The sequence below is a fragment of the Ctenopharyngodon idella genome, chromosome 3 (genome assembly GCF_019924925.1).
Source record: "Ctenopharyngodon idella isolate HZGC_01 chromosome 3, HZGC01, whole genome shotgun sequence".
Classification (NCBI taxonomy): Eukaryota; Metazoa; Chordata; class Actinopteri; order Cypriniformes; family Xenocyprididae; genus Ctenopharyngodon; species Ctenopharyngodon idella.
The window spans coordinates 32,793,499-32,819,804 of NC_067222.1; the positions used below are offsets into that span (position 1 = coordinate 32,793,499).

The 26,306-nt window shown below is 36.7% G+C and overlaps 2 protein-coding genes across 3 annotated transcripts; one reads left to right on the forward strand and one right to left on the reverse strand.

The window, feature by feature from the left end:
* The first annotated feature begins 107 nt into the window (after positions 1-107).
* Positions 108-14,067, forward strand: gps1 (G protein pathway suppressor 1). Of its 2 annotated transcripts, none has more exons than XM_051888814.1 (14): positions 108-238; positions 1,832-1,924; positions 2,744-2,925; positions 3,010-3,174; positions 3,269-3,404; positions 7,775-7,852; positions 7,947-8,007; positions 8,260-8,345; positions 8,477-8,571; positions 8,688-8,793; positions 8,918-8,998; positions 10,061-10,198; positions 10,531-10,682; positions 13,643-14,067. In XM_051888814.1, the coding sequence occupies exons 1-14, from the start codon at positions 206-208 to the stop codon at positions 13,701-13,703; spliced, it is 1,467 nt and encodes a 488-aa protein (XP_051744774.1). In that variant the 5' UTR covers positions 108-205; the 3' UTR covers positions 13,704-14,067. The 2 variants fall into 2 exon arrangements, with proteins under 2 accessions (XP_051744774.1, XP_051744775.1); XM_051888815.1 differs by having other exon boundaries at positions 109-238; positions 10,531-10,665.
* Positions 14,068-14,385: 318 nt separating this feature from the next.
* dus1l (dihydrouridine synthase 1-like (S. cerevisiae)) lies at positions 14,386-23,550 on the reverse strand. Its single transcript, XM_051888816.1, has 14 exons — positions 23,451-23,550; positions 22,843-23,084; positions 22,608-22,716; positions 19,998-20,048; positions 19,802-19,914; positions 19,461-19,543; positions 19,263-19,366; positions 19,009-19,156; positions 18,112-18,208; positions 17,905-17,990; positions 17,531-17,697; positions 16,227-16,264; positions 16,005-16,080; positions 14,386-15,641 (listed from the first exon to the last, which is right to left on the reverse strand). The coding sequence occupies exons 2-14, from the start codon at positions 23,077-23,079 to the stop codon at positions 15,508-15,510; spliced, it is 1,443 nt and encodes a 480-aa protein (XP_051744776.1). The 5' UTR covers positions 23,080-23,084; positions 23,451-23,550; the 3' UTR covers positions 14,386-15,507.
* Between the last annotated feature and the right edge of the window lie 2,756 nt (positions 23,551-26,306).

The following is a 26,306-nucleotide window of genomic DNA, read 5'->3' on the forward strand; positions in this document are numbered from 1 at the left end:
TTTTTGCAGTGTATTTGAGGGCTGTTTCAAGGCTCAGTATAAAACCAGCCAATCATGTTAGAATGTGTAAATATGTTTTTCTCCTGTATTAATATTTCAAATCAAGACTCAAGGTAGTGACGTCTCTGCGCTGCAAGACGTCGACCACGCGCACTCTCATGCCCCGGATGTGTTTGTGTGCTCTGTTTCTGCAGAGGAGGAGGAGATGCCACTACCCGTGCAGGTCTTTAACTTTCAGGTAAATTAGCGTCTTTAAATGCTTTATCGTCATCTTCCACACCGCGAGAGTGGGTAGAAGAAGCGTACCAAGTTGAAGCTCCTATGTTTACAATGTTAATTTCTCACCTCTCGCAGCCGTTGTAACCTGTTAGCTCGTCTAGCATGAGCTCGTAAGTCAGAGCGGCCCTCAGGACGCGACAGGCACTTCTCAAGTTTAGCGGCAGCGCGCGACTATCCGCCCGAGGAGCTAGACTAATGTAATTTCGACAGCGAATACAACCAACAGAGCTGTTTTGGTTTACACCCGAAGCGGTCCATTTGGCTTTCTTGGGGTTGTTTGTGAAACACTTGGGTAGAAACTTTCTTTAGCCGGCTAAGTGTATTTAGCAAGCTATCTCGTTAGCAAGCTGTCTGTTTTGTATCAACTAGCCAGTGTGCTTGGAATTCAGGCTGTGTCTCAAAACATAGTCTGCAGTCTGCCTAGAAAGCAGTTTAGTCATTGTTTAGATGTCCAGTACTTATATCTGATGCTGTAAAATACTGTCTAGGTAGGCAGCACACTAGGTTTTGAGACAGCCTTCATCATTTGCTTACAGGGATGAATATAGAGCATTTAATATTTCCATTCAAAACTGATCTAGTCCACATAACCAAAATAATTAAACACCGTGGAGCTGCTCATGATTTAAGTGATATTTTCATTTTAGAAACACCAGACGCATTCAGCCAGATTAGACTGTCATTATGAAGCTGTGCTTTATAATGTAGTTTATCAAAAATGGCAGACCAGGTCTCATTATGCAGTGTAATGCAATCTTAAAAATGTTGGGTGTAGTAAAGTGCACGTGGTGGGTGATGTAACTGCTTATTCGGGAGGGGGGAATAATGGTATTTTGAAGAATCAGTAACTGAAAACATAAAATAATTGACTAGGAATGTTACCCCCTTAATGTTTTTGGTGGTTTCAAACCTGCATGTGGTAACAAGTGTTAAAATGTCACATGTAAGAAGGCAGGGTTTACAGATGTGATTGTTGCTGCCACTTCTTTTCTTACAAACATTGTCCCACTTGGTTGGTTCATATTTGTGTATTAATTTCAACATCTTTGACTTGATTTTGTGCCGAGGCTGCTGCCGCCCCAGTGTGACTTTATAAGAATGCACCTTCTTGCAGGAGAGTTTACAGTCAGAACGGAGAGATGCTGCAGAGCAGGTTCAGGGCAGGATCAGGGAAAGCTTGTATTTGCCAGACAGATCAGCCTCATTCTCGTGGGAAGAGCTGAACTACTTCTGTCAAAGAAGCGTATATGACCCGTTCATGGAATTAACCACACAATTCAGTGTGTACAGCTCGAGCTCCTCGTCATACTCTCTGGAGGTAACCACACAATGTAGGCAGGCAGGATGTGAAGCCATCTGAAAGCTGATACTCAGTGTTGTGATATTATGTTTTTGTTTCCACACAAGATTTGTTTGGCGGTAAGGGCAAAGTGTTCCTCGGATCTTAATATATATTACACATGCTCATTAGGACTTTTTGTTGGCCCAATTTTGTTTATGTCGCCTACACATTTCTATTACATTTGTAATGTAATGCTTTCTGTGTTAACAGGGGTCTGTAGAGCCCATGCAGATAGATGCTGACCCTCAGGAAGACCAGCAGAATGCGCCTGACACCAACTATGTTGTGGAAAACCCGACTTTGGTACGTTGAATCTATATGATTGGTGGAGTCTTGTATCAATTGAGTACCATTTGAGTATGTTTTGAGGTGTTTAACTGTCTATACAATTGTGTACTTGCTTCCATAAGTTGTTATCCTTGTTGTTAAATTATGTTTTACAAAATATCCTTCAGCATCTAAGTTCTTTTGGTGTTTTGATCATTTTCTGAATCACAGAAGAGAGATGCACTGACATAAATGTATATATTTGTATCAAAAAAAAAAAAAAACACTTGAGGATTTAGGCATCACAGCATTAAATTTTAAAAATTAAATATTTTCATTTTGAGATTTGCTAAATATTACATTTGACATTAAACTATTACTTTTATTAAAGATTTACTTTACCTATTTTGCTTTTATTTTAATTTGCTTAATATGTGCTTTTGTCATTTTTACATTTATATATTGTATTTTTTATTATTTTTTAATGTTTCTATTTAGCTTTAATTTATTTTTATTATAAATTATTATAAATATTATATTATAAATATATTTAGTTTGTTGTTTTTAAAGCTTTTCAACTAATATTTATATTTAGTTTTATTTCATCTTTATTTAAATTAACAGAGACAATTTATAATAGTTTTACTTTTGTAGTTTTAGTCTCAACAGTCACAATACTGCTTTACCTTTGTACTTACCTAATGCTCACTTAATTTAAATGTAAAAATTGTGGATATGAGCATCACCTCTATTGTTCGATAACCAGTAATAAATGGTGTCGATATAGTTTGCATCCCTACTTTTTTTGGAACTTGGATGGACACTGAGAGCTGTTTGTTTTCTTTTTCTGTACAGGATCTCGAGCAGTATGCCTCTAGCTACAGTGGACTGATGAGGATTGAGAGGCTGCAGTTTATTGCAGACCACTGCCCCCAGCTACGAGTGGAAGCACTGAAGATGGCCCTGTCCTTTGTCCAAAGAACCTTTAATGTTGATGTCTACGAAGAAATCCATCGCAAACTCACTGAAGCCACCAGGCAATTCCAGTTCCATTTCCAACATTTCTAACATAACATGCATGGCTTTGACTAAGTTTATGCTTAAAATATTTGTCAACACAGGGACGTGCAAGGTGTTCCTGATGCAGTACCGGAGGGAGCAGTTGAACCCCCTCCTCTCGACACAGCCTGGGCAGAATCAACCAGAAAAAAAGCCCTGCTCAAACTGGAGAAGCTGGATACCGACCTTAAGAACTACAAGGGAAACTCCATCAAAGAAAGCATAAGGCAAGGCCAGACTTACTGTTTCTCTCTTTTTAGTATTGACTGTGATGCTGTGCCTTGGCTATTTTACATCTGAATATCTCTTGCTTGTGTTCAGGAGGGGTCATGATGACCTTGGAGATCACTATCTTGACTGTGGTGACCTCAGCAATGCCCTGAAATGCTACTCCCGAGCCAGAGACTACTGCACTAGCGCCAAGCATGTCATCAACATGTGTCTTAATGTAATCAAGGTATGGCCGTGTTGTCCTCCCTGGTCATCATCTGGTGTGTTTAATGATACACACAGGGCCTAAAATTAACTTTTTGCCACACCTGCCAGTGGATGGTGATTTAAGAAAATTTACCAGCCATAAATATTTTTTACTGTCCATGAAACTGTTTTTGCTAAAACAGGCAGTAATGACCAGTGGATACCAGTGAAAATTCACAATTCTTTATTCCAATTATGATACCACAGCTAAAACTTCGACCCTAACTAATTAAAACTTAAAATATTATTAAAGATAAATTAACAGTCAGTAAAAATAATTAGAACCAACAATCAAATTACAAGCAATAGCACAAATAAATATAGTAGAACAAAGATACAAATGAAATGAACAGTGCTTATCAGGTTTTTCAGGTAGGTCTAACAGTAGTTTTCAGATATAGAATTGAATACAGTAATCAAATGTAAAATAACACTGCATAGTCTTCACTGTATAAATAAATATAGATTAATCCTTAATAAATTTACAAAAGTTATTCAGTCAAGAGCAGTGAGAGATTTGTTTTTTTTTTTTTGTCTTTTGTTAAAGTCAAGTCATTAATTTATGTAGTGCTTTATACAATACAGATTGTTTCAAAGCAGTGATAACAGGAAAATTATGCATTTCGTCATTTCTGTGTTGATTCAGTTCCATTGTAAAGATCATCAATTATTAAATTAGTTCATTTAATCTATAAAGCCTGCAAAAATAAAAAAAAAATCGTTCAGTTCAGTTCTCATATAACAGTATCAGTACAGTCAGATCAATATTGTTAAATATTATTCAATATTATTATTGAATATTGTGTCCCCAACTAAGCAAGGCAGAGGCGACAGTGGCAAGGAACCCAAACTCCATCAGGCGACAGAATGGAGAAAAAACCTTGGGAGAAACCAGGCTCAATCAGGGGTTGGTCATTTCTCCTCTGGCCAACGATCGAACACTGTGTGAATGTAATTCAGGCTGCATCACAAGTCAGAATTCAGATCAGGATTGGTAGCATTCAGATATTCATCCAGTTCCTTTTTGCTTGAAGATCGGATTCATCATGCCGGTATGGAGTTGAAGCTGTCCATAGTGGTCTGTGCAGAGGACTTGTCTGGTTCTTGTGGTCTTTGCTGAGGATCTGTGCAGATGGCTGTCGTGTCGCAAGGCCTTCACAGGGGATTGTCCAGTAGACACGGTCTCTGCTGACATTCAGGGCTGCGTTGTGGTTGTGTCTAGGTGCAGGTCCACCATCTAATCTGGATATGGACCATATCCTGCTGACTACGGTAACCTCGTGATAAGGATGAGACAGACAGTCTAATATTAGCGTAGATGCCATTCTTCTTACGATGTAACAAGTACACCGGGTGTTACAGGAATTGTTCCTGGTTCTGGTTGACCTAATGGTGTATCAAACTGCCAGAGTCACGTGATTTTAGTAAACGAGGCGTCACTACGTCATTAATGTTTTGAAATTTCAATGGTTCACCACTGGGGGGCCGTCATGGAGATACTGAAAATATCTGAAGACTGTTACGAAAATGAATGTTAAAAATAAAAATATGACATGAAAACATAAACACGTGATCAGAACACTGTTAGATTATGATTATGATGCAGCAATGTTATTAATAAGGAAGCATCTAAAAGGAATAGCTGCCTGAGGGGAAGAGTGACTTTATGCCAATAAACTGAAGCCCGTTCTATGACACATCCTATGATATTAATCAGATAGCTTAGATACATAATATAGACGTAACATTACAACTGGTATCTGCACAAAAGGATGCAAATGACTAAACACTGATATGCAGCGCATTCAGCATGTTAATAAATGTTGATATCCCAACGCATCTTATAGTAGATTAATAAGATGTAGCTATTACAACTTTCATCTGCAAAAAGTTTGCGAATGCAAACGTGAGCTTGACTGAAAGTGTAACTCCGATTGCGCTTTAAAAACACGAAAACGAAAGCACAACAAATTCACATTCTATTAGTCTACATTACTGTCACTATTGTAATTTTTTTTATTTATTCTAATATTTCAGCAATATTTTGGACTCAATTTGCACTTTCTGATCAACCAAAATGTTATTTTACAGTATGAAAATCATTGATGATTATTGCTAAATTATGAATAGAATTTGAAGGATATTTTCAGCGCAAGATAAAATGCACAGCTTGCATTGAACTGTATATTCATCTATCTTGCCAAAGTAAAGCCAGACATCACTTTGTGTCTTCGAGGCCATTCTCTCTCTCCTCACATCTTATGACGCATGCTGTGGCAAACTAAACAATCAGAGCTCAGGGCGCCGCCCAAAGTGCTGCTAACCAATCAGGAGGGGGATCGGAGGGGGTTTACATGATCGATCGTCGCTGTCACGGTCGAGTACTCGACTGCTGTTGCACATCCCTGATTTTGATGTTTAACAGGGAGCCAATGCAGTGTTGACAGAAAAGGCTAATATGGTCATACTTCCTGGTTCTAGTAAGAACTTAATTGTGTATTTATCATGTAGGGCAACCACCCAGTAGAGCATTACAATAATCTAGCCTTGAATTGGTATGTTTCATCAGGGCATGAAGAGATATAGAGCTGAGAATCAAACAGTGAAAACTAACGGCATGCTTCCTAATGATATCTCCCAAGGGTAGCATGTACAGCGTGAAAAGCAACTGTCCTAGTACTGAGCCTTTTGGTGCTCCATAATGAACTTGTGATCAATATGATACCTCTTCATTTACTGCAACAAATTGGTAACGGTCAGATAAGTATGATTTGAACCATGCCATTGCAGTTCCACTAATGCCAACGTAATTTTCAAGTCTATTTAAAAGAATGTTGTGGTCGTTAGTATCAAATTCAGCACTAAGATCCAGTAACAACAATGGAGAGATACAACCATGATCGGATGATAAGAGCAAATCATTTGTAACTAATGAGAGCACTCTCAGTACTATGCAGTCTAAATCCTGATGGGAAATCCTCGTAGATACCTTTTTTTTCTTAGAAGGAACATAGTTGTGAGAATACTGCCTTTTCTAGTATTTTTGACAGAAAAGGTAGATTCGAGATCGGTCTGTAATTAACTAATTCTCTAGGATCGAGTTGTGTGTTTTTTTAGTTGTTTTTTTTTATTTTTATAAGAGGTTTAACAACAGCCAGCTTAATTTTTTGGTACATATCCTAAATTAATAATATTAAGAAGAGGATCTATGAGTTCTGGAAGCATCTCTTTCAGTAGCTTAGTCGGTATAGGTTCTAACATACATTGTTGTTTTTGATGATTTACCAAGTTTAGACAATTCTTCCTCCTATAGCAAAGAATGAATGGAATTGTTCCTCAGGGGGCTTGTAGCACGGTGTCTGATTATAATTTTCTCTCTAATAGTATCAATCTTGCAAGTAAAGAGATTCATGAAGTCATTACTGCTGTGCTGTTTGGAAATATCTGAAGTTGAAGCTTTATTTCTCGTTAATTTAGCCACTATATCAAATAAATACTTAGAGTTGTGTTTGTTCACTTCTAAGAGTCGAAAAGTAAGCAGAACTATTTTTAACGCCTTTCTGTATGCAATAACTCTTTCCTTCCACGAAATGCGAAATACCTCTAGTTATGTTTTCTTCCAGCTGTGCCTCATTTTTCGGGCTGCTCTCTTCAAGGCTCGAGTGTTCTTATTATACCACGGCAGTATTGACTATTTGACTGTTTTCCTTAATCTTTTTTTAAGTGCAAAGGAGCAACCATGTCTAAAGTGCTGAGAGAGAGCCAGTAGTTACTGTTGCAACATTGAGTTCTTCTGAGCTATCTGGTATGCCAAGGAGTAGAAACTGATCAGGAAGATTATTTATAAGCAGTCTTTAGTGGTAGAAGTGATGGTTCTAATTCCAATAGAAAATCAGAATGTCCTGGTGGCCTGTATATAGTAGCCAGTACAAATGTCAAATGGGGGTTTATCACTTACACTAGATAACGTTACATAAAGCACCATTACCTCAAAAGAATTATACTTGAAACTAGACCTCTGAGTAATAATGTAAATATTGCTTCAAATTACAGCAACACATACCTTTGCCTTTCAGTGCTGGCCTGTCAACTGTTGTGAGCTTCATTCACATTAGTTCACGTTCATGTTCTCACAACATTGCATTCATAGGCATAAAAATGTTACCGGTTAACTGGCGATTGACAGTGTTTCATATAATCACCAGCCCTGATTACTCTCATTTGATTGTTAATTTTAGGCCCTGGATACACATTTATGAAAGGGTATACAGTTTTTTTATTTCTGCTTGATGATTACTTTCATGCATAAAATCTCTAACAACTCATTCAAACAACTTGACTATTTTATAGGTTAGTGTTTACCTCCAAAACTGGTCCCATGTACTTAGCTACGTCAGCAAGGCTGAATCCACTCCAGAGATAGCAGAGGTAGGAACAACCTTCCATTCTGCTTTACTGACCTGTTAGATACCAATAGAAAATGACTCTAAAATTTCCATTTTTCTTTGTCTCTGCAATCTAGCAACGAGGAGAGAGAGATAGTCAAAACCAATCTGTTCTAACCAAACTAAAATGTGCTGCAGGCAAGTACATTATTTGTATTTCAAGTATATTAAGTGTATTTGTATTTGTTTATTTATATATATATATATATATATATATATATATATATATATATATATATATATATATATATATATATATATATATATATATTTCTATTAGTCACATTTTCAATTGGGCAGTAGCCAATTACTATGATTTGTCATGTTAAAATGTCTTTGATCTTTTTGAGCATGTGATTTGATATTATCATCTCTCTTTGGTCACATTAGGATTAGCAGAACTTGCCTCAAGAAAGTATAAACCGGCTGCTAAGTGCTTCCTGCAAGCCTCCTTTGACCACTGCGACTTCCCTGAGGTTGGTATCTTCTTCAACCCTGTTGTAATGCTTCAGCAGATATTTCTAGTAATATTACCAGTTGAAGTGAAGATGAATAAGATGCAGTGTTTTCCTACAATTGGTAATGAGATGCTCTATTTGCTCTCTAGCTACTTTCCCCCAGTAATGTAGCGGTGTACGGGGGGCTTTGTGCCCTGGCTACATTTGACAGACAGGAACTGCAGCGAAATGTCATCTCAAGCAGGTGAACCTTTTTGCTTAACATGTTCATGTTAGGTGCCTTAATGAGAGATATATTGTTTCTGGTTACATGTGGATAAAACTTAACTTATTTCATTTTTCTCATCTTTTATTTTCTAGCTCCTTTAAATTATTTTTAGAGTTGGAACCACAAGTTCGTGATATTATCTTCAAGTTTTACGAGTCAAAGTATGCATCTTGTCTGAAAATGCTGGATGAAATGAAGGTGAGTTTGACATTGTGCAATTGCTAGGTTTTTGATTTAGAGAAGTTCAAGACACTGATTTCTTTTTGATGTCATTTTAGTTGGGATATTGTGATTTAATAAGTGTTTTATCACTGTTTTATAGGATAATCTCCTCCTAGACATGTATCTGGCCCCTCATGTAAGAACACTGTACACACAAATCAGGAACAGAGCCCTCATACAGGTATGTAAAGGGATATGAGGTTTTGGTCTATGCATTTGATTTAGATGCTCAACTTGATGACTTCTTAATTTGATGTTAATCTTTGTTTCTCTTTGATACAAGATTGTGTGAACCTTTTTTGTAATGAAAAAGCTTTTGACCTACATTTTTTACTTATGGGTCATTTGGTTGTTTTTGTTGTAGAAATGTGGTGTTTGCTTTTCTATATAAGAAAAAAAACATATTTATTCTTAAAAAACAAAACTAAAAAACATTTCCATTAATGTTTTTGTTTTTATTTTATTATTGCAATAATAGCTGGAAAACAACAAACAACACATACATACACAAACACACAACTGAGTATATCCCCCAAATGTTTAAGTTTGCAGGTCATCTCTGTTTTTGGTCCTTGCTTGGTATAGTTATATTGAAATGAAATGCAGAATGTGAGTTAAAGTTGAACATGGTATGGTCATAAGATAATATATCAGGGTTCCTATACAGTTTAGAATAGTATAGAATTTGAGTAATTTCCATGTCTGGAAAAGTATGGAAAAATATTTGTTTTCCCTTATTCAGTTTTCTGAAATATAAAATTAAGAATGTCTAAAAAGCAAGTCTCTTTTGAACTTCATTAAACGAATGTGCGTGTGCCACTCAAACCAGCAACAGATAAAGGGGCAAACAATCACTTATTTTGGACTTTACTTTGCTGTTTGGTTATCGTGCAAGATCAAACCATGATTACAGGTTTAAACTGATATCAGAGGTGAATATATGCGGGTTATAAAGTGTTTTAGGGTTTCTTGTAAGCCCAATGAAAAAAAAAAAAAAAATGAAAAAAAAATACAGAGAAAATATTTACAGTTGATTATACTATATACCAAATAATGCTGTATGAATCATTAATGTTAAACATGTTCTGAAAAATCTGCAGAGAGGTTTGGAAATTTGGGTCTGGAAAAGTATGGGATTTTGAAATGGAAAATTGTAGGAATCCTGATATTTGCTCCGAAAGGTATCAGCAGAGTTGCACACATGACTAATTGATGAATTTTGTCTTTTATTTCCCATGGGCAGTACTTTAGCCCCTATGTGTCAGCAGACATGAACAAAATGGCCGTGGCCTTTAATACCACAGTGGCAGATCTGGAGGATGAACTGACCCAGCTGATCCTGGAGGGCCTGATCAATGCTCGTATCGACTCCCACAGCAAGGCAGGGCTGCGTTCTTTCATCTGTCACCCTGATACTTCCTCTTCTGGAACAATGTTCCCTTTGTTTGTTGCTAATCTAAAATACTTCAGAAAAACATGTTTTTTTTAATCAATCCCTTTTTGAATTCAGTGAATTATATTTGTCAACATTTCTCTCACTTTGTCATTGAGCTTGACCTTGATTGAAACATGCTAAATTACCTATTTTGGCTAAAACAAGGTATAGTAACTTAGGGACTGTTTTAGAAACAGCCTTTGGTAATTAAAAAGCATTAAAACTTTGGCATATGAGTTGCACCTGTGAATTAAAAAATGTTATCTCCCTGTTTGTAGATCTTGTATGCCAGGGACGTGGATCAGAGAAGCACAACTTTTGAGAAGTCTCTACAGATGGGCAAAGAGTTCCAGAGACGAGCGAAAGCCATGATCCTGCGGGCAGCTGTGCTTCGTAATCAGATACACGTCAAGGTAACAGGGTCCCCAGGGTAACGTGTCCTCGCTCTGCTCTGCTCTTCACCTCACCATCCCCTGACCATCTCCTTCCCCAACCCTTCAGCATGAGTGTCTCCGAGCACTTACGCTCCTCTGTATTTCTAAGGCAGTAAGTGATCTGCATGAGCTCTGTTGTGGTAAGCAAATGTTAAAGGAATATTCCAGATTCAGTTTAAATTAATTTCAGTCAACAGTGTTTTTGTTCCTACTTTTCTTTAAACGAAAGCAAAAATCTGAGCTATAGTGAGGCATTTACAATTTACAGAAATTAATGAGGCCAATCCATATAAATGCATATAAATCCATATAAATGATTTTAGTGTGAAAAGATTTTTTTTTTTTTTTTTTGTGAAATGGTACTTTTTTTCAAACGTTTGGGGTCAGTGAAGAAATAAGTTTTAAAGAATTTAAAGAGTGCTCGACTCTTGCATTGTCAATACAAAATCTTGACCAAAAATGATGCACCTCTCGATGGAAATAAACAATTTTTGGTCAAGATCTTGAATTGACAATGCAAGAGGTGAGCACTCTGTAAAGTCTACTCTGGCACATCACAAAGACTTTCAATGAAATTAAGGCCTGGACTCAGACTCTCTGAACCATTCTTTCACAATTTTAACCCTGGTGAATCTTGACATTGTCATCCTGGAATATGGCCATGATGTGTCTTCCTACATGGTTGTTTAAGAAATGAAAAGCTACACAATCCATCAATTTAGGTTAATAATTTTTTAGGGTTAAAAAACTGTTGCCAAACATATGTGACCCTGGACCACAAAACCAGTCATAAGTCACACAGGTATATTTGTAGCAATAGCCAACAATACATTGTATGGGTCAAAATTATCATTTTTTTTCTTTTATGCAAAATCATTAGGATATAAAGTAAAGATCATGTTCCATGAAGATATTTTGTAAATTTCCTACCATAAATATATCAAATTTATTTTTGTGAGTGGATATGCATTGCCAAGGACTTCATTTGGACAACTTTAAAGGCGATTTTCCCAAATTTTTTGCTTTTTTTGCACCCTCAGATTAGGGCTGGGCGATATGACCAAAATCTTATATCACAATATGAGTAATTTTATATCACGATAACGATATATATATATATATATATATATATATATATATATATATATATATATATATATATATATATATATATATATATATATATATATAGTTATTTTTGCTTTAATAAGATTTTTATGATATCAAAATTTTCCATATCATTGAAATTTCATAATTATCATCAATTGATAAATTAATACTAGCCTAAAAAGCTCTCAAGCTTACTGAAGACAAATAAACTGTGATAAGGAAAGAGCAAAGAAGACAAACTACAATAGAACAAAGACGGACGAAATAGACCTACCTGAAAAAACCTCAATTGCTAGAAAATGAATAAAGTAATCAAAGGTATTACAAAACAATGCATAGTCTTTACTTTAATAAGAATAAATGTATATTTAATTTACAAAGTTACAAAAGCAAGCAGTGAGAGATTTTCTCTTTTTGATGTTTGATTAGCATTAATAATGACAGCAGGTAAATTTGGATGCTGTCCCTTTAAGACTGACTGCACCGATCCATTAACTCGAACCTTGTCTTTCTCAACTGACATAAATGGTTCTGTTTACTTGGAAATACGTGGTCACTTTGGCACATAAGGTATGTGTATTTACCCGTTCAAGCACAATTAGGCGTCAAAAAGCACTGCGTTTCAGTCCTCACGCGCTCTGAGCAGCGGCTTCATGTCGCGCGTCTCTCAGACGGCGCTGAGAAACAGCCTCTCAGAGAGCGCGTGCATATGCTGAAATGAGTTGTCTTTCGCTGCTAATTGCACTTAAACGGTTTAAAACCACTTGTTTTCAAACCGCAATGCTTAAAAACTCATGGAAATCATAAGCTTTCGTGACCGCGCAGCATAGGAACCTCACGCGACAGAGACGATCGTCCAAAATCTCTACCAGTTGCCAAATTTCAACCGGCTAATCGTGTCTACCATTATATCGCCCTCCCCTACTTATTGTGCTTAATACACTTTCACATCGAGCACGTCTCTAATTCGCGATCACCTCCTGAGAGAGGCAGGTTTCATGAGGCAGTTTTTCACTTTGGCAGTGTGCCAGTCAGCACGAGCGCTGCACCGAGTTCCTTTTCAGGATATATTGCGCTTATAACTCTTAACATCAAGCACGTCCCGCTCTTTATATTCTCATTCATGCATTTCATCACTCTGGAGTGTCAATAGTGCAATATTTTTACATACTACGATATATACGATATAGCAAAATCTCTAACGATAGACATTTTATTTCGTGGTAACAAATTCAGCTTTGGATCACAGGAATAAATTACATTTTAAATTATATTAAAATAGACAGTTATTTTAGTTATTTCACAATATTACTGTTTTTACAGACTTAGTGAGAATGAGACTTTTTTAACCCCAAAATTTTGAATGGTAGTGTATATAGTTTTGTTGCCAAGACAACATAATACTTTAAAACCCTAAAACAAATGTAAAAAATGAAGAGAACTTTACTGCTCAAACAGTACAAGTTTTGTCTGGGGGGGAAAGCTTTACATTTCTGTTGTTAAAAATTGACCCCCTTTACCTCCACTTGTAAGTCCCTCAACATAACCTCAAATTTTGCCTCATTTTTTAAAGTGTCTTTTTATCATTGTCACTGTCGATTGAGCTTTAACTTGTAGTGAACCTGGAATATTCCTTTAAAGGAGTCCTCTAGTCTGTTACTCTTGAGGTTCTGTTCCCAGAAAAGGAGCTAAAAGAATCAGAGACACAAAAAAAAATTCACCCCTAGTCTTCATCCCACTCGGTCACCCTCTCATTCTTCATGAACATCAGCATGCGTTTCCTTCTCAGTCTGTTATTCTCGCTCTACGTGATGCTTCTCACCGATCCCTCCGATTCCTTTCGCAGTCCCCTCCAAGAGAAGGCAGTCAAGGGGAGCTCACACCTGCCAACAGCCAAACACGAATGAGCACCAACATGTGAAGACTCGACCAGATGCCTCTCCAAGGAAAGTACACGGGGCCACTGCCGCATCTTAGGCCCCTGTTTAGAAATCAATTATTTCCCTGCTGAAGAGAGAAAAATCACAATCTAAAGACTTTATTTAAGTTGGGAAGAAGATATCTGTTGTCTGTATTAAAGACAAGCACACCCTGTTGCTCAAATGAAAAGGAAAAATAGATAAAAAGAGAAACGCGGCACTTAAGCTGTACTGGCCTGTTGTTCTTTGTAAAGGATGCACTTTCCTCTGTATCTTGTGACAAAACCTTGATTACACATTGAGAAACCTCATCACAAAACATGCTTTTAAAATAAACATACATTCAAAAAGATGCTTCAACCTGGAAAGGCTCTTTCTCCATAAATTTCTGGTGTGATTTAGGTGCTGGTGTTGCAGATAGAATTGCAATTACACCGACTTTAACACTCTTTAGAGTGATTTCAGCCTCATCTCTGTTTAATAACATTTAGTTATTTCTCTTTTTTATTGTGTTCTGATTGTGGGAATCAGAACATGAGCTGGTCAGTGACATTAAACAAAGGTAGACTTTACTTGCTTTTATGGCCTTGAATAAACTATACACAGAAATGTTTAGATAACATGCAGTTTTTTTTGGTCATATTATTAGAAAGGGAGAAGGGCAACTACATTTTTCTTTTACAACTTCAAAATTTATTTGAGCAAAATTTCCAAACCGTTTGAACAATACTTTAAGTCTAAGAAACTAATAAGCAAAAAAACCCTCCATCCACACAGAATAACCACAGCTCTGTAAACACATTTACATTTATGGACAGTATGGGTTTCAATCAAGGAACTGACCCACATACTTTAGGATAAGGCACTGAGTTGAGTCCTGATGATTTGAAGTACTTTGTGGAAAAATAAGCATTTTGTTTGGCTATAATAAAAAAAGAAAATGGCATTAAGTTGAACCACAGCTGTATGAGAACTGCATACCTTCTTGAAATGCTAACAGAAAAAAGATGGCAACACAATGATGACAAATAGGGTGAGGCATCTGAGCGAGATAATTTGTAGTGTAACTGTCCTCACCTCTAAAATGAATGTCAATATTTGATCATACATGATCACGGCGGCAAAGGAAAGTAGTTGGAGATCTCGGAGTAAAAGTGAATTTATATACATGCTCCAAAAAATGTAAAATTGCATTAAAAGTTGTTGCAACATACAAATCTGTTGAATCTTTAATTTTGGAAGACAATAAATAAAGTAAAAATGCAAAGTTCAAATAATGTTTGCATGAAGATGTCCATCAGTGTATTTCAATAAAATGTCCCGAGATAAAAGGCCAGATCTTCTATCTTGGCCGAACAGGTAGCAGCACAGGATTGTGCGTTCAGAGTGGCTGCTTCATACATCACGTTCCCAGTGATCATCAAAGCACACTATTCTAATAAGCAGTCTCTTAAGAATATGAATCTATTCACCCAGCAGCAGTCCAGAAAGTGGTGCATCATTAAAGAGACTGATTAGCATAAGTAACAGCAGTGCCTGACAGCAGATGTACCTTGAGCTTAACTTTTTTTTCCCCCCTATGTTTGTTTCTTTGAATGTTCAGTTAATTTGGTGTCATCTACATCCACAATCCCATCTGTGCAAAAACGATTAAAATTATATATAAAGAGAGAAACACTAGGTTTGGCCACAACTGCAGTCTTGAGCTTCCAATTCAGTGCAGCAGCTTCCCAATGGTAAGTGGTAAATCAGTTCAATGAGTCTTCAGATGTCACTGTTGCCCAAGCCTCCTTTAGGTCAGGGGATGGCCTGGTTCATGGACTGCAGTGGAAACTGTCTGACTGTTGGGTTTCCCGTTTGTCAGCCCACCACCTGTATCGGAGTTACACTGTCTCAAAGCCTTGGTTTTGAATCTCAATCCATGGCCTGAAACCCAACAATGGACACAAAGTTAGTCTTGTAGAAGTGGAAGAACATACCTAGATACATTCAGATAAGCAGACTCTACCATAACATCATAAAAAGTGGTTTAATTTTAAACATTCACAGTTAATGTGACTTCCTCATAAAACAAATTTTTAGTATTAGACTCAATATTTACACAATTATATTTTAGCAAGTTAAAACCTAATGCCCCATTTTTTTTTATAGTATTAAATCACTAACCATCTCAAAACTAGCTTAATATCATAGTGTGCAATGAGCAACACTTGATCAGTAATACTTGCAGTAGCTTCACAAGTCATTTTGTGGTTGATGCACAGTGAAACAGCTGGTTGATATACTAACCAGGGCAATCGGCCACTTCCTTGAAAGCTTTCCTCTTGCAGCAGCCACGACACAAGTTGAAGACACATTTATTCCCCTGTTGAATGAGTGAAATAAATTCCCCTTGTGTAAATTTGTGATTTTAAGATATTTTAAAAAGCACATGAAATGTTTCTGTAAACACTTTGTAAATGAGTACATTAAAACTTAAAATAACAGTTAAAAGATAATCAAAAGTCTTACTTTAGGGTTGCCACATTGCTCACACTTGATGTATTTTGCTGCAGAACAAAGACAAGGAAGCAAAGGCATGTTATTTGACCTTAAAGGCAGTAGCCCCTCACTGCAGAACACTCGAGATCCAGGGGGCGGAGTCGGGTAGGTTACGGGATATGTAAAGTGGGAGGAGTTGGATCCAGATCCAGGAGGCGGAGACGGATAGGTTACGGGATATGTAAAGTGGGAAGAGTTGGATCTAGATCCAACCCCACCCCCTGGATCTTGTGTTCTGCAGTGAGGACCATCTCGTTTTAAAGGGGGACTCGTATATTTTTATCAAACAAATATAGCCTTGGTGCGCATAAAATACTTATTTCAGGGAAAAAAAAGAAAAGAAAAAAATTATTAGTAGGTTACGATAATGTGCACTGCGCCATCAATGTCACTTAAAGGAACACTCCACTTTTTTTGAAAATAGGCTCATTTTTCCAGCTCCCCTAGAGTTAAACAGTTGAGTTTTACCGTTTTTGAATCCATTCAGCCGATCTCCAGGTCTGGCGGTACCACTTTTAGCATAGCTTAGCATAGTTAATTGAATCTGATTAGACCGTTAGCATCTTGTTAAAAAATGACCAAAGAGTTTCAATATTTTTCCTATTTAAAACTTGACTCTTCTGTAGTTACATCGTGTACTAAGACCGACGGAAAATGAAAAGTTGCGATTTTCTAGGCCGATATGACTAGGAACTATACTCTCATTCCGGCGTAATAATCAAGGAACTTTGCTGTCGTACCATGGGTGCAGCAGGCGCAATGATATTACGCAGCGTCTCTCACAAATGTCTCCATGGTTGCAAGGCATGCTCCCTGTGCAAACAGGAGGTCACAGGCGCTGCATAATATCATTGCGCCAGCTGCAGCCATGGTACGGCAGCAAAATTCCTTGATTATTACGCTGGAATGAGAGTATAGTTCCTAGCCATATCGGCCTAGAAAATCACAACTTTTCATTTTCCGTCGGTCTTAGTACACAATGTAACTACAGAAGAGTCAAGTTTTAAATAGGAAAAATATTGAAACTCTTTGGTCATTTTTGAACGAGATGCTAACGGTCTAATCAGATTCAATGAACTATGCTAAGCTATGCTAAAAGTGGTACCGCCAGACCCAGAGATCGGCTGAATGGATTCGAAAACGGTAAAACTCAACTGTTTAACTCTAGGGGAGTTGGAAAATGAGCCTATTTTCAAAAAAAGTGGAGTGTTCCTTTAAAGGCCCAATCAGGTCTACAGGCTTTAGAAAATATTGCGAAAAAGTTTTGGTCTTACGTTTCAGTTCTGGACAGAAGTTCTTATAGGGGTTACGGGCTTTCTTCTTCTGCTTGTTCTTGGAGAGCGAGTCGTTGGTTCCATCACTGTCCTCCAGTGCCCTCTTCACACGTACAGCTTTCATTTCCAGTGCTTTCTGCCCATTTTCAGTGTTTGGATCCTTGGGCCTGCAATATATACCATCCTCACATACAAGTTCCAGCGAATGTATTGCTACATTCAAACTACTTTATGTCCATCATGGACAGAAATTAACATCCTTGAACCTTGAGCTGTTAAGTGACAGTTACGATCAATATTATACCGTTTTGCTGAGAACACAGAAGTACTTTGACTATGATGGTGTCACACAAGATCAGAAAACACATGCTCACGGTGGTCTGACGTAAGGTTGACAGATCCAGTGAGGAAAGGGGAGTCCAGTCTGATTCCATTCTGATTCATCTTTAGCCATCTCCTCCTTAAGAGTAAAAAGCAATAAGTCATCTTGCTTCAGAAAATTAAACTCTATCATAAGTCTATCATAAGCCTAATGTCTTGGAATAAAGCTAGACTAAAACTGATCAACAATGTTTCTTTACCTGGCAACGTTGTTTCAGTTGTCTGTTGACCTCCACAATCCCAGCTACGTTCTTCGCTTTGGCTAAATCCTCCCTCAGGTCTTGATGTATCTGTAGGCTGTTGTAAACAAATACATACTTATTATTACAGAAGTGACCACCAGTTTGGGGTCAGTTAGATTTTATTTGATCAAAAATATAGTCAAAACAGTGATATTGTCTTGTCTCAGTCATCTTGAATCTTTACTGAAAGTCAGGGTTTGACCATAATATGTGTGGACTCATATTCAACATTTAATTTTAGATGAATCGCATGTCATAGGATTATCACAGGACAATTACAAATCAATGAGAAGATATCATTTGCAGATAAAAACCTCATTTTTATCTGAAGCATTTATCTTAAGGCTCCTTTTATTCTTAGAATTTATTTCTATATGTGCCCATACACGTCTATGGCAGAAAAATAAGAAAGAAGAAGAAGAAAAACATTACAAACACAATAGGGTTCCAGCACCTTTGGTGCTTCGACTGCTAATAACTAATGTGTGAGTAGCTTCATTACTCCAGTCTTCAGTGTCACATGATCCTTCAGAAATCATTCTAATATGCTAATTTGCTGCTCAAGAAACATTTCTTATTATCAAAGTTGAAAATAGTTGTGCTGCTTAATATTTTTCTGAAACTGTGACACTTTTTTCAGGATATTTGATGAATAAAAAGAACAGCATTTTTTAATAGAAAACTTTTGTAACATTATAAATGTTTTTAAGGTCACTTTTGATTATTTGAATGCATCCATGCTTGATAAAACATTTGAACGGTAGTGTATTTAATGAGCTCTCTACATTCTAAGAGACAAAAATATCAAGTCACAGCACAATATCGGTGTCAAAAGTCAAATGTGAAGGAACATACGTGTGGTGCCATAGTTTGAAGATGTGGGCACGGACGTAAGACAGACTGCAGGGTGGGTGTTTCTCCACAACATCCAGGTACTCCTCAGCCATCTCCCACACAGGTGGACTACAGCCTTCAAACAGGGCAGGATTGTGGAGATTCCCTTCTGTGAATGTAATGTGTTCATTTTTATATTACTGCTGAAATACAAAAAATATCAAAGTATGAGTCTTTCTGTACAAGTATGTTAATGGATCTTCTCTTTGTATTACCTGCACTCATGACACCTTGTACTCCAGTCTCCTCCATGCAGCGCTGAACATCACTCAGGTGCTGGATGTTTCCGTTGGCGAAAACAGGAATGTTTACAGCCTCCCTTCACAGGTACAATAAAAGTTAATCATCAGGACAAAACACGAATAGTTAAGCTAAGAATAGTTAGTGCCAGCAGCAAGTGTTGTATCTCTTACCGTACAGCTTTGATATGCTTCCAGCTTGCAATGCCAGTCGAAGCCCCTTTTTGATCTTTGGTTCTCCCATGAACTGTGAGGAGCTGTCAAAAAATAGATACCAAACCATCAGCAGCTGGTTCAAGAAAATATGAATGGCATTACATTGAGGTTTTTGGAAATGTAGTGGTTACAGCTGGTAACACAAATGTTGACTGATCAATTTCCGGTTAGAAAAACCCAAGAATCCCTGAGATCCCTGTCTGCCAGTGCACTCCAGAGAAAGCCACGTAATCCCAGGTTGCTCCATATGCACTAGACGTCATTTTAGATAAAAGTATCTGCTATATGGAACACTTTACCTGGCATCCAGCCTTTTCCAGCATTTTTGCATACTTCACTGTTTTCTCGATCTCTGGGAAGACCCGGATTTTGCAAGTAATGGGCACGGAGAGCTTTTCATCAGCCAATTTAACTGTAAACAACAGCACCCAAATAAGATACATATTCCCTACATGATTTGCATTTGCACTGAGCTATTAAAATGAAACCACTTACTCATTTTCTCAAGAAGGTCCCACTCATCCTGAAGAAACACACCATAATGGCCTAGGAGAGATTCAAAAACATTAAAGGGTTAGTTCACCCAAAAATTCTGTCATTAATTACTCACCCTCATGTTGTTCCACACCCGTAAGACCTTCATTCATCTTCAGAACACAAATTGAGATATTTTTGATGAAATCCGATGGCTCAGTGAGGCCTCTATTGCCAGCAAGATAATTAACATTTTCAGATGCCCAGAAAGCTATTAAGGACGTATTTAAAACAGTTCATGTGACTACAGTGGTTCAACCTTAATGTTATGAAGCGACGAGAATACTTTTTGTGCACCAAAAAACAAAATAACGACTTTATTCAACAATATCTAGTGATGGGCGATTTCAAAGCACTGCTTCATGAAGCTTCGAAGCTTTACGAATCTTTTGTTTCGAATCAGTGGTTCAGAGCGTGTATCAAACTGCCAAAGTCATGTGATTTCAGTAAACGAGGCTTCATTACATCATAAGTGTTTCGAAATTTCAATGGTTCACATGACTTTGACAGTTTGATACACACTCCAAACCACTGATTCAAAACAAAAGATTTGTAAAGCTTTGAAGCTTCATGAAGCAGTGTTCTGAAATCGCCCATCACTAGATATTGTTGAATAAAGTCATTTTAAATAACAAAGCCAAAAAAACTGTAAATTATTTTAAAGCCTTAAATCTATTCTTTGAATAATTTGTAATGTTGTTTATACATGTGAATTTTTTTGCTACTTTCTCTTCTTTTCCAGGGCTCCAGACAAAAAAATTGATTAAGGAGCCATTGGCTCCTATGGGGGAAAAAACAGGCACCAAATAATTTTTTTTAAGAGCCACACAACAATGAACTTAAAATTTTAAATCACTTACTTTTAGTCATCCTGTTGTGTTTATATATCTCCCCTTTACAGTTTCAGCTCTTTCATCTTGTGACTTTTCTGGGAAATGAATGTCACTATTTTCACTTTATAGTACAATTATAGTTTTTGTTAATATTTTGAATAATAATATTCTGCTTTCATTTTTTGTCAAGTTTTAATTTTTTGTTTTCTTTTTAGTTTTCTTTTTTGTTGTTTTTAAACATGTCTGTGAAACATTCACATGCAGCATCTCATTTAATTACGTCAACACAGCAAATGATGTGATAGGCTACTGGTCACGGAACATGCAAATAACATGCAAATTTTACAGTCATAACGTGTGAATTTGTATGGTCGCCAATGGCGACCTCAGCAAAAATATCACTCGCAAATTAATATTTTTAGTCGCAAATGCGACCGTTTTAGGTGCAGTCTGGAGCCCTGTTTTCTTTTTATTTATCATAATAAATGATTTTAATTTGATGATTATTTAATGTAAAATATGTTATTGCCCTTGTATGTTCATTGTTTAAAAAAAAAAAAAAACACTTCACAGTGTCACATTAATGATTTTACATTTCAGTTGCACTTGTAAATAAAGATAAATAAATAAGAAAAAAAAAAGTTATTTATTTTTTTTTTTTTTTTGGCACACAAAGTATTCTCGTCGCTTCATAACATTAAGGTTGAACCACTGTAGTCACATGAACTGATTTAAATTTGTCTTTAGTAGCTTTCTGGGCATTGAAAGTGTAAATTATCTTTCTGGCAATGGAGGCCTTTTATCAAAAATACCTTAATTTGTTTAATTGTTAATTTTGGTCTTACGGGTGTGGAACGACATGAGGGTGAGTAATAAATGACAGAAATTTCATTTTTGGGTGAAATAACCCTTTAAGCTCAACAACACCGCATTTATTTGATCAACAAGGCAAGTAAAATGACTCTGGACCTTTCTCCTGTGCTCCATGCAGAATTCAGACTACTCCCATCTGGTTAAAGTTTCCACACCCCAAGGTCTAGATACAACCGCTATAAAAATTCTTTTGTTCGTTTGGCTTCAAAACTGTTGAACTCTACTAGTGTGAAGGACATGACTGTGTGATTGTTAATGTTATTGATGTGTTTCTTGTTTTGCAGGTTCATATACATTGCCCAAAACAAATTTCCATTAGGGGACAAACAAAGTACCATCAGCAGCAGCAGTTAAAACAGTAATATTGTGAAATATATTTAAAATTTAAAATAAATGTTTTCTATTTGAATATATTTTAAAATGTAATTTATTCCTGTAATGTCAAAGCTGAATTTTCAGCATCATTACTCCAACCTTCACTGTCACATGATCCTTCGGAAATCACTCTGATAAGATGATTCAGTGCTCAGAAACATTTTATTATTATCAATGTTGAAAACAATGGCTGCTTAATATATTTATGAAACTCGTGATGCATTTCTTTCAGGAGTCTTTGATGAACCTAAAGATTGATTTGAAATAGAAACTTTTGCAACATATTGGGGTGAATTCAGGTTGATTGGGACACTTTTGCCCCATCATCTCAGTGGCAAAAAGTGTCCCAATCAACCTGAATTCATCCTAAATGTCTTCATTGTCACATTTGATCAATTTAATGAGTTCTTGTTTAAAAAAAAAAAAAACTTTTGAAAGATAGTGCATACATGCATACAACAGAAATTATTTGTCAGATGAGTTTTGGTACCTCTTTTTGCAATCATCTGAGGGCAACCCAGATTCAAATCGATGGCATCACAGTAATCCTGGGCAAGTAGAGCTGCCTGGATAAACACCTCAGGATCATTGGCACAGAACTGTATGGAGACACCAACACAAAAGTGATACTCTAGTGAATAATTCACAAACTATATGAACACAATCCTCTCTGTAACCTCCTCACTGAGGATGATGTGTAGATGCCCAACAGGACAGAGATCCACCTGTGTGATGAGGGGTCGGTCCTCCTGGCTGACTTCGTTGTAAAGGTTCTCGCGGCGGTAGTTGGCATCTCTGACGAAAACCTGCGCGTGCAGCATGGGCGTGTAGCAGAGCTCTGCGCCATGTCTGCGGCTCAGCAGCCTCCACGCGAGCTCGCTCTGGTCCACCATAGGCGCGACCACGTAGCGCGCGCCCTTCAGAGTGCTCCTCCAGAACTCGAACCCACGGGGTTTCGCCATGCTGCCTACATGGGATGAAATCATAATGACTACATTAAATCATAAGATAACAGACATGGATATTATTCACTTGCATATCTTAATTAGCATAGCAATTAGCTTAACTGTACGACCTGAAAGAACATTAACATAACACATTAGTATTAGTAGTCATTATGGATCTGTCAATGCATTCTTTACTAACATTTTGAAATGTTTCAGCAAAAGAAACTAAGAGACTGAGACCACCGAATGATTTGTGCTATACATCTGAAGAAATAAACGGCAATAATGCGTATGAAAGGCAAACACACTGACAGAGATTATGTTAACTACGAGCTGTAATTAGTTGTCATTGTTTTAAAACAGACTGATGAGAGCAGAATACTTACAGTAGCTTATGATCCAGCTACAGACAGCAGCTCTATGCGGCACATGAACTGTTGTGTGTGTCGCGGTGAATTACATCCGTGAGGAAACAATAAACCTATCGATTTATTCCGTGTACATTATAAAAACGGATTACGTATTTTACTGGAATAATTTTTTTTGTGGATTGTAAATTATGCTTTTTTTTTTTCGTTTAAATGTAATGTCAGTCATGTCGTCTTTCTAATGAATAGATACATTTTTTGTATATAATCGTGTTCGGCATATTCATAATTTGCGCCATATCAATGGAGAGGGATTCAGTGAGGCAATCAAGGATGTAGAACCGTAAAATCTGTTTTGTTTCGATTTTTCATTCTACTATTATTTAAAGATGTCAGTGAAATAATACATTTACGTCTGCACCATAATTGACCACTAGATGTCAATGTAAACCAAATAATATTACAGTGTTTTTCTTTGTAAGCTGAATTTTGAGTTTGATTCGGTGGTTTAGATTTCATTTTACTTTGCCATGAATTCACCATTAGTTATTTAAAAAATACAAGATGTTTTCATGACTTAAGAAGATAAATACCTAAGAAAAGGTTTATGTTAAAATATTTATTATGTTAACTATTAACTATTTAAGTATTCCATCTCAGCATTTTTTAATTTATGAAATAAAATTTCTCAAAAATATTTTACATTTTCTAGAATTGAATCCTTCAAAAAATACTGTTCTCTATGATAGCATAAAATAGTGCCACTTGGATGTAATTTTCCCCTACAACAATATATGGCTGCAAAAACACTATACCATGCTAAACACCTGTAAGTACTGCATCAAACATTTTTGCATAAGTAGGGAGGAATACAATTTTGTCTATATTGACTGCTTCAGTCACAATTTTTAGGATACACATGAGCTAAAATTGCAGCTCTTAGATGCAGGCCTACACATTCATTAACTAATAGCAAAATAAGACTGAAGTTATATAAAATACATGAGATATTATTAAATAAGTGGCAAAATTATTCCTTCTCATTCAATTTAAAAACATGTATTACTTTGGTCTTAAGAGCAGTTGAACTGTAATCAATCTCTTTGTACTGAGATGAATACATCATATATTAAGAAGCACTTTGAGAGGTGTTGCTTTCACGGTTGTCCATTAATATAGACTGTCTGTTATTGTGACACTTCTCTTTTTTATTAATACAATATCAACAAGCAGGCAATTGTTTCGTCATGTTCTAGGACCTTTGTGTTGACACATCACTGGTGAAAATACCAGTTAAGCAAGTAGCTGCAAAAGAACATACACTCTTTGTTATGAAAGTTTTTTTTGTTTTCTTCTGTTTAGGTCTTATAAAGTGCTGTTTATCACTGCACTTATTCGGTGTGTTGGAGCTGGAGCTCTCTTAGAAACCTGGTTTGGCTGTTAGAGTGGGCGTTCACAGGCTTTCCTGGCGCATTGCTCTCAACGTGACTGAACACATGCAACGGAAAGCTGAGTAATTCAGTCATGTGACTCTCACCTATTCAGCCTCAAGCATTGGCTGTGCTCTGACCAATCATACTCCACTGAATACAACACCAGCTTCTGTGGGCGTTATCATCGAAAATGATCAGGTTTCAGAAAGAGGGCTCAAAATACTGATAAAAGTTGTTTTTCAAGACTGACTGTGTTTATATTGGTTGTTTTGTAATTATGGAAAAAAAGCATTATTCTTTTACCTAACACATTTGGACAGCTTGTCACACTGTACAGCATCTCGAAACATGACTTTAAGAAATATAAATTACATAAAGCTTACATTTGAACTAAAATAAGGCTATTAAATAGAATCTCCCTGCTGAAAAATCTCCCAGCCTGGTCATAGCTGGTTTTAGAGGGGTTTTGGTTAGCTAGGAGACTGGGAGGCTGGGAGACCAGCTTAAACCAGCTGAACACCAGCTAACCCAGGCTGAGAGACCAGCTTGACCAGCTAAAACCAGCCAACCAGCTTAACCTGGTTTTAGCTGGATTTTTCAGCAGGGCTGTCATTCAAGTGCATTAAAATTAGTACTTATCAGCAGATATAGGCTTCATATGGATATGAATCATCTGCTTCATGTCATTGTTCAGGTGCTAATTTTAAATCATCAAGTAAAGTTGTCAATATATTCAGCTTGTACAATTGTATGCTTTCTTTGGTATAAAATATCATAATGTATTGTTTCTTTGCAACTTTCAGAACACGTTTGCACATTGATGCTTTGCGTGTGTATTTCATGTCATGTGAGTTTTCAATATTTGTGACAATCAGAAACGGTTTGGTTTTAAGAATGCAGTTTAAGTCTACTTTAACGAACTGTTTCAAGGATATGAACCACTTCAAACACAACCAATATTCAACAGGAACTACTGTGTAATCTCTGTTATCTCTCTTTTTTATTTTATGACATGACGGAAGATGTCAGTTGTGTTTATCATCAGTTTCAACTCTGCAAACTGGTTTTGCAAGGTATCTTCCTGAAACATCATCATGATGAACACAGTAAACAAACATGATGTAAACTGTCATTTCCCATATGTGATAAAGACTGAAAATTAAAAGGCTACAACAGAGAAACTAGTATAAATTGCCTAAAATATACATATACGTTTATTTAAACAGGTTTATTTACATTCCTGAGGCTGTGCACGTGCACTTTTATTGATGAGAATAATCCTAAACGCGTTTACCGATACACATACACCAACTTAAAATATCACTGAAGCTATGGTTAGGGGATGTTTCAACATTTCAACAGATTTACAATAGAAATTCTAGCATACGGTTTGTTTTCTAAACCCGAGATTTTCCAGTGGCCCGTTGTTGCTACGGGAAGT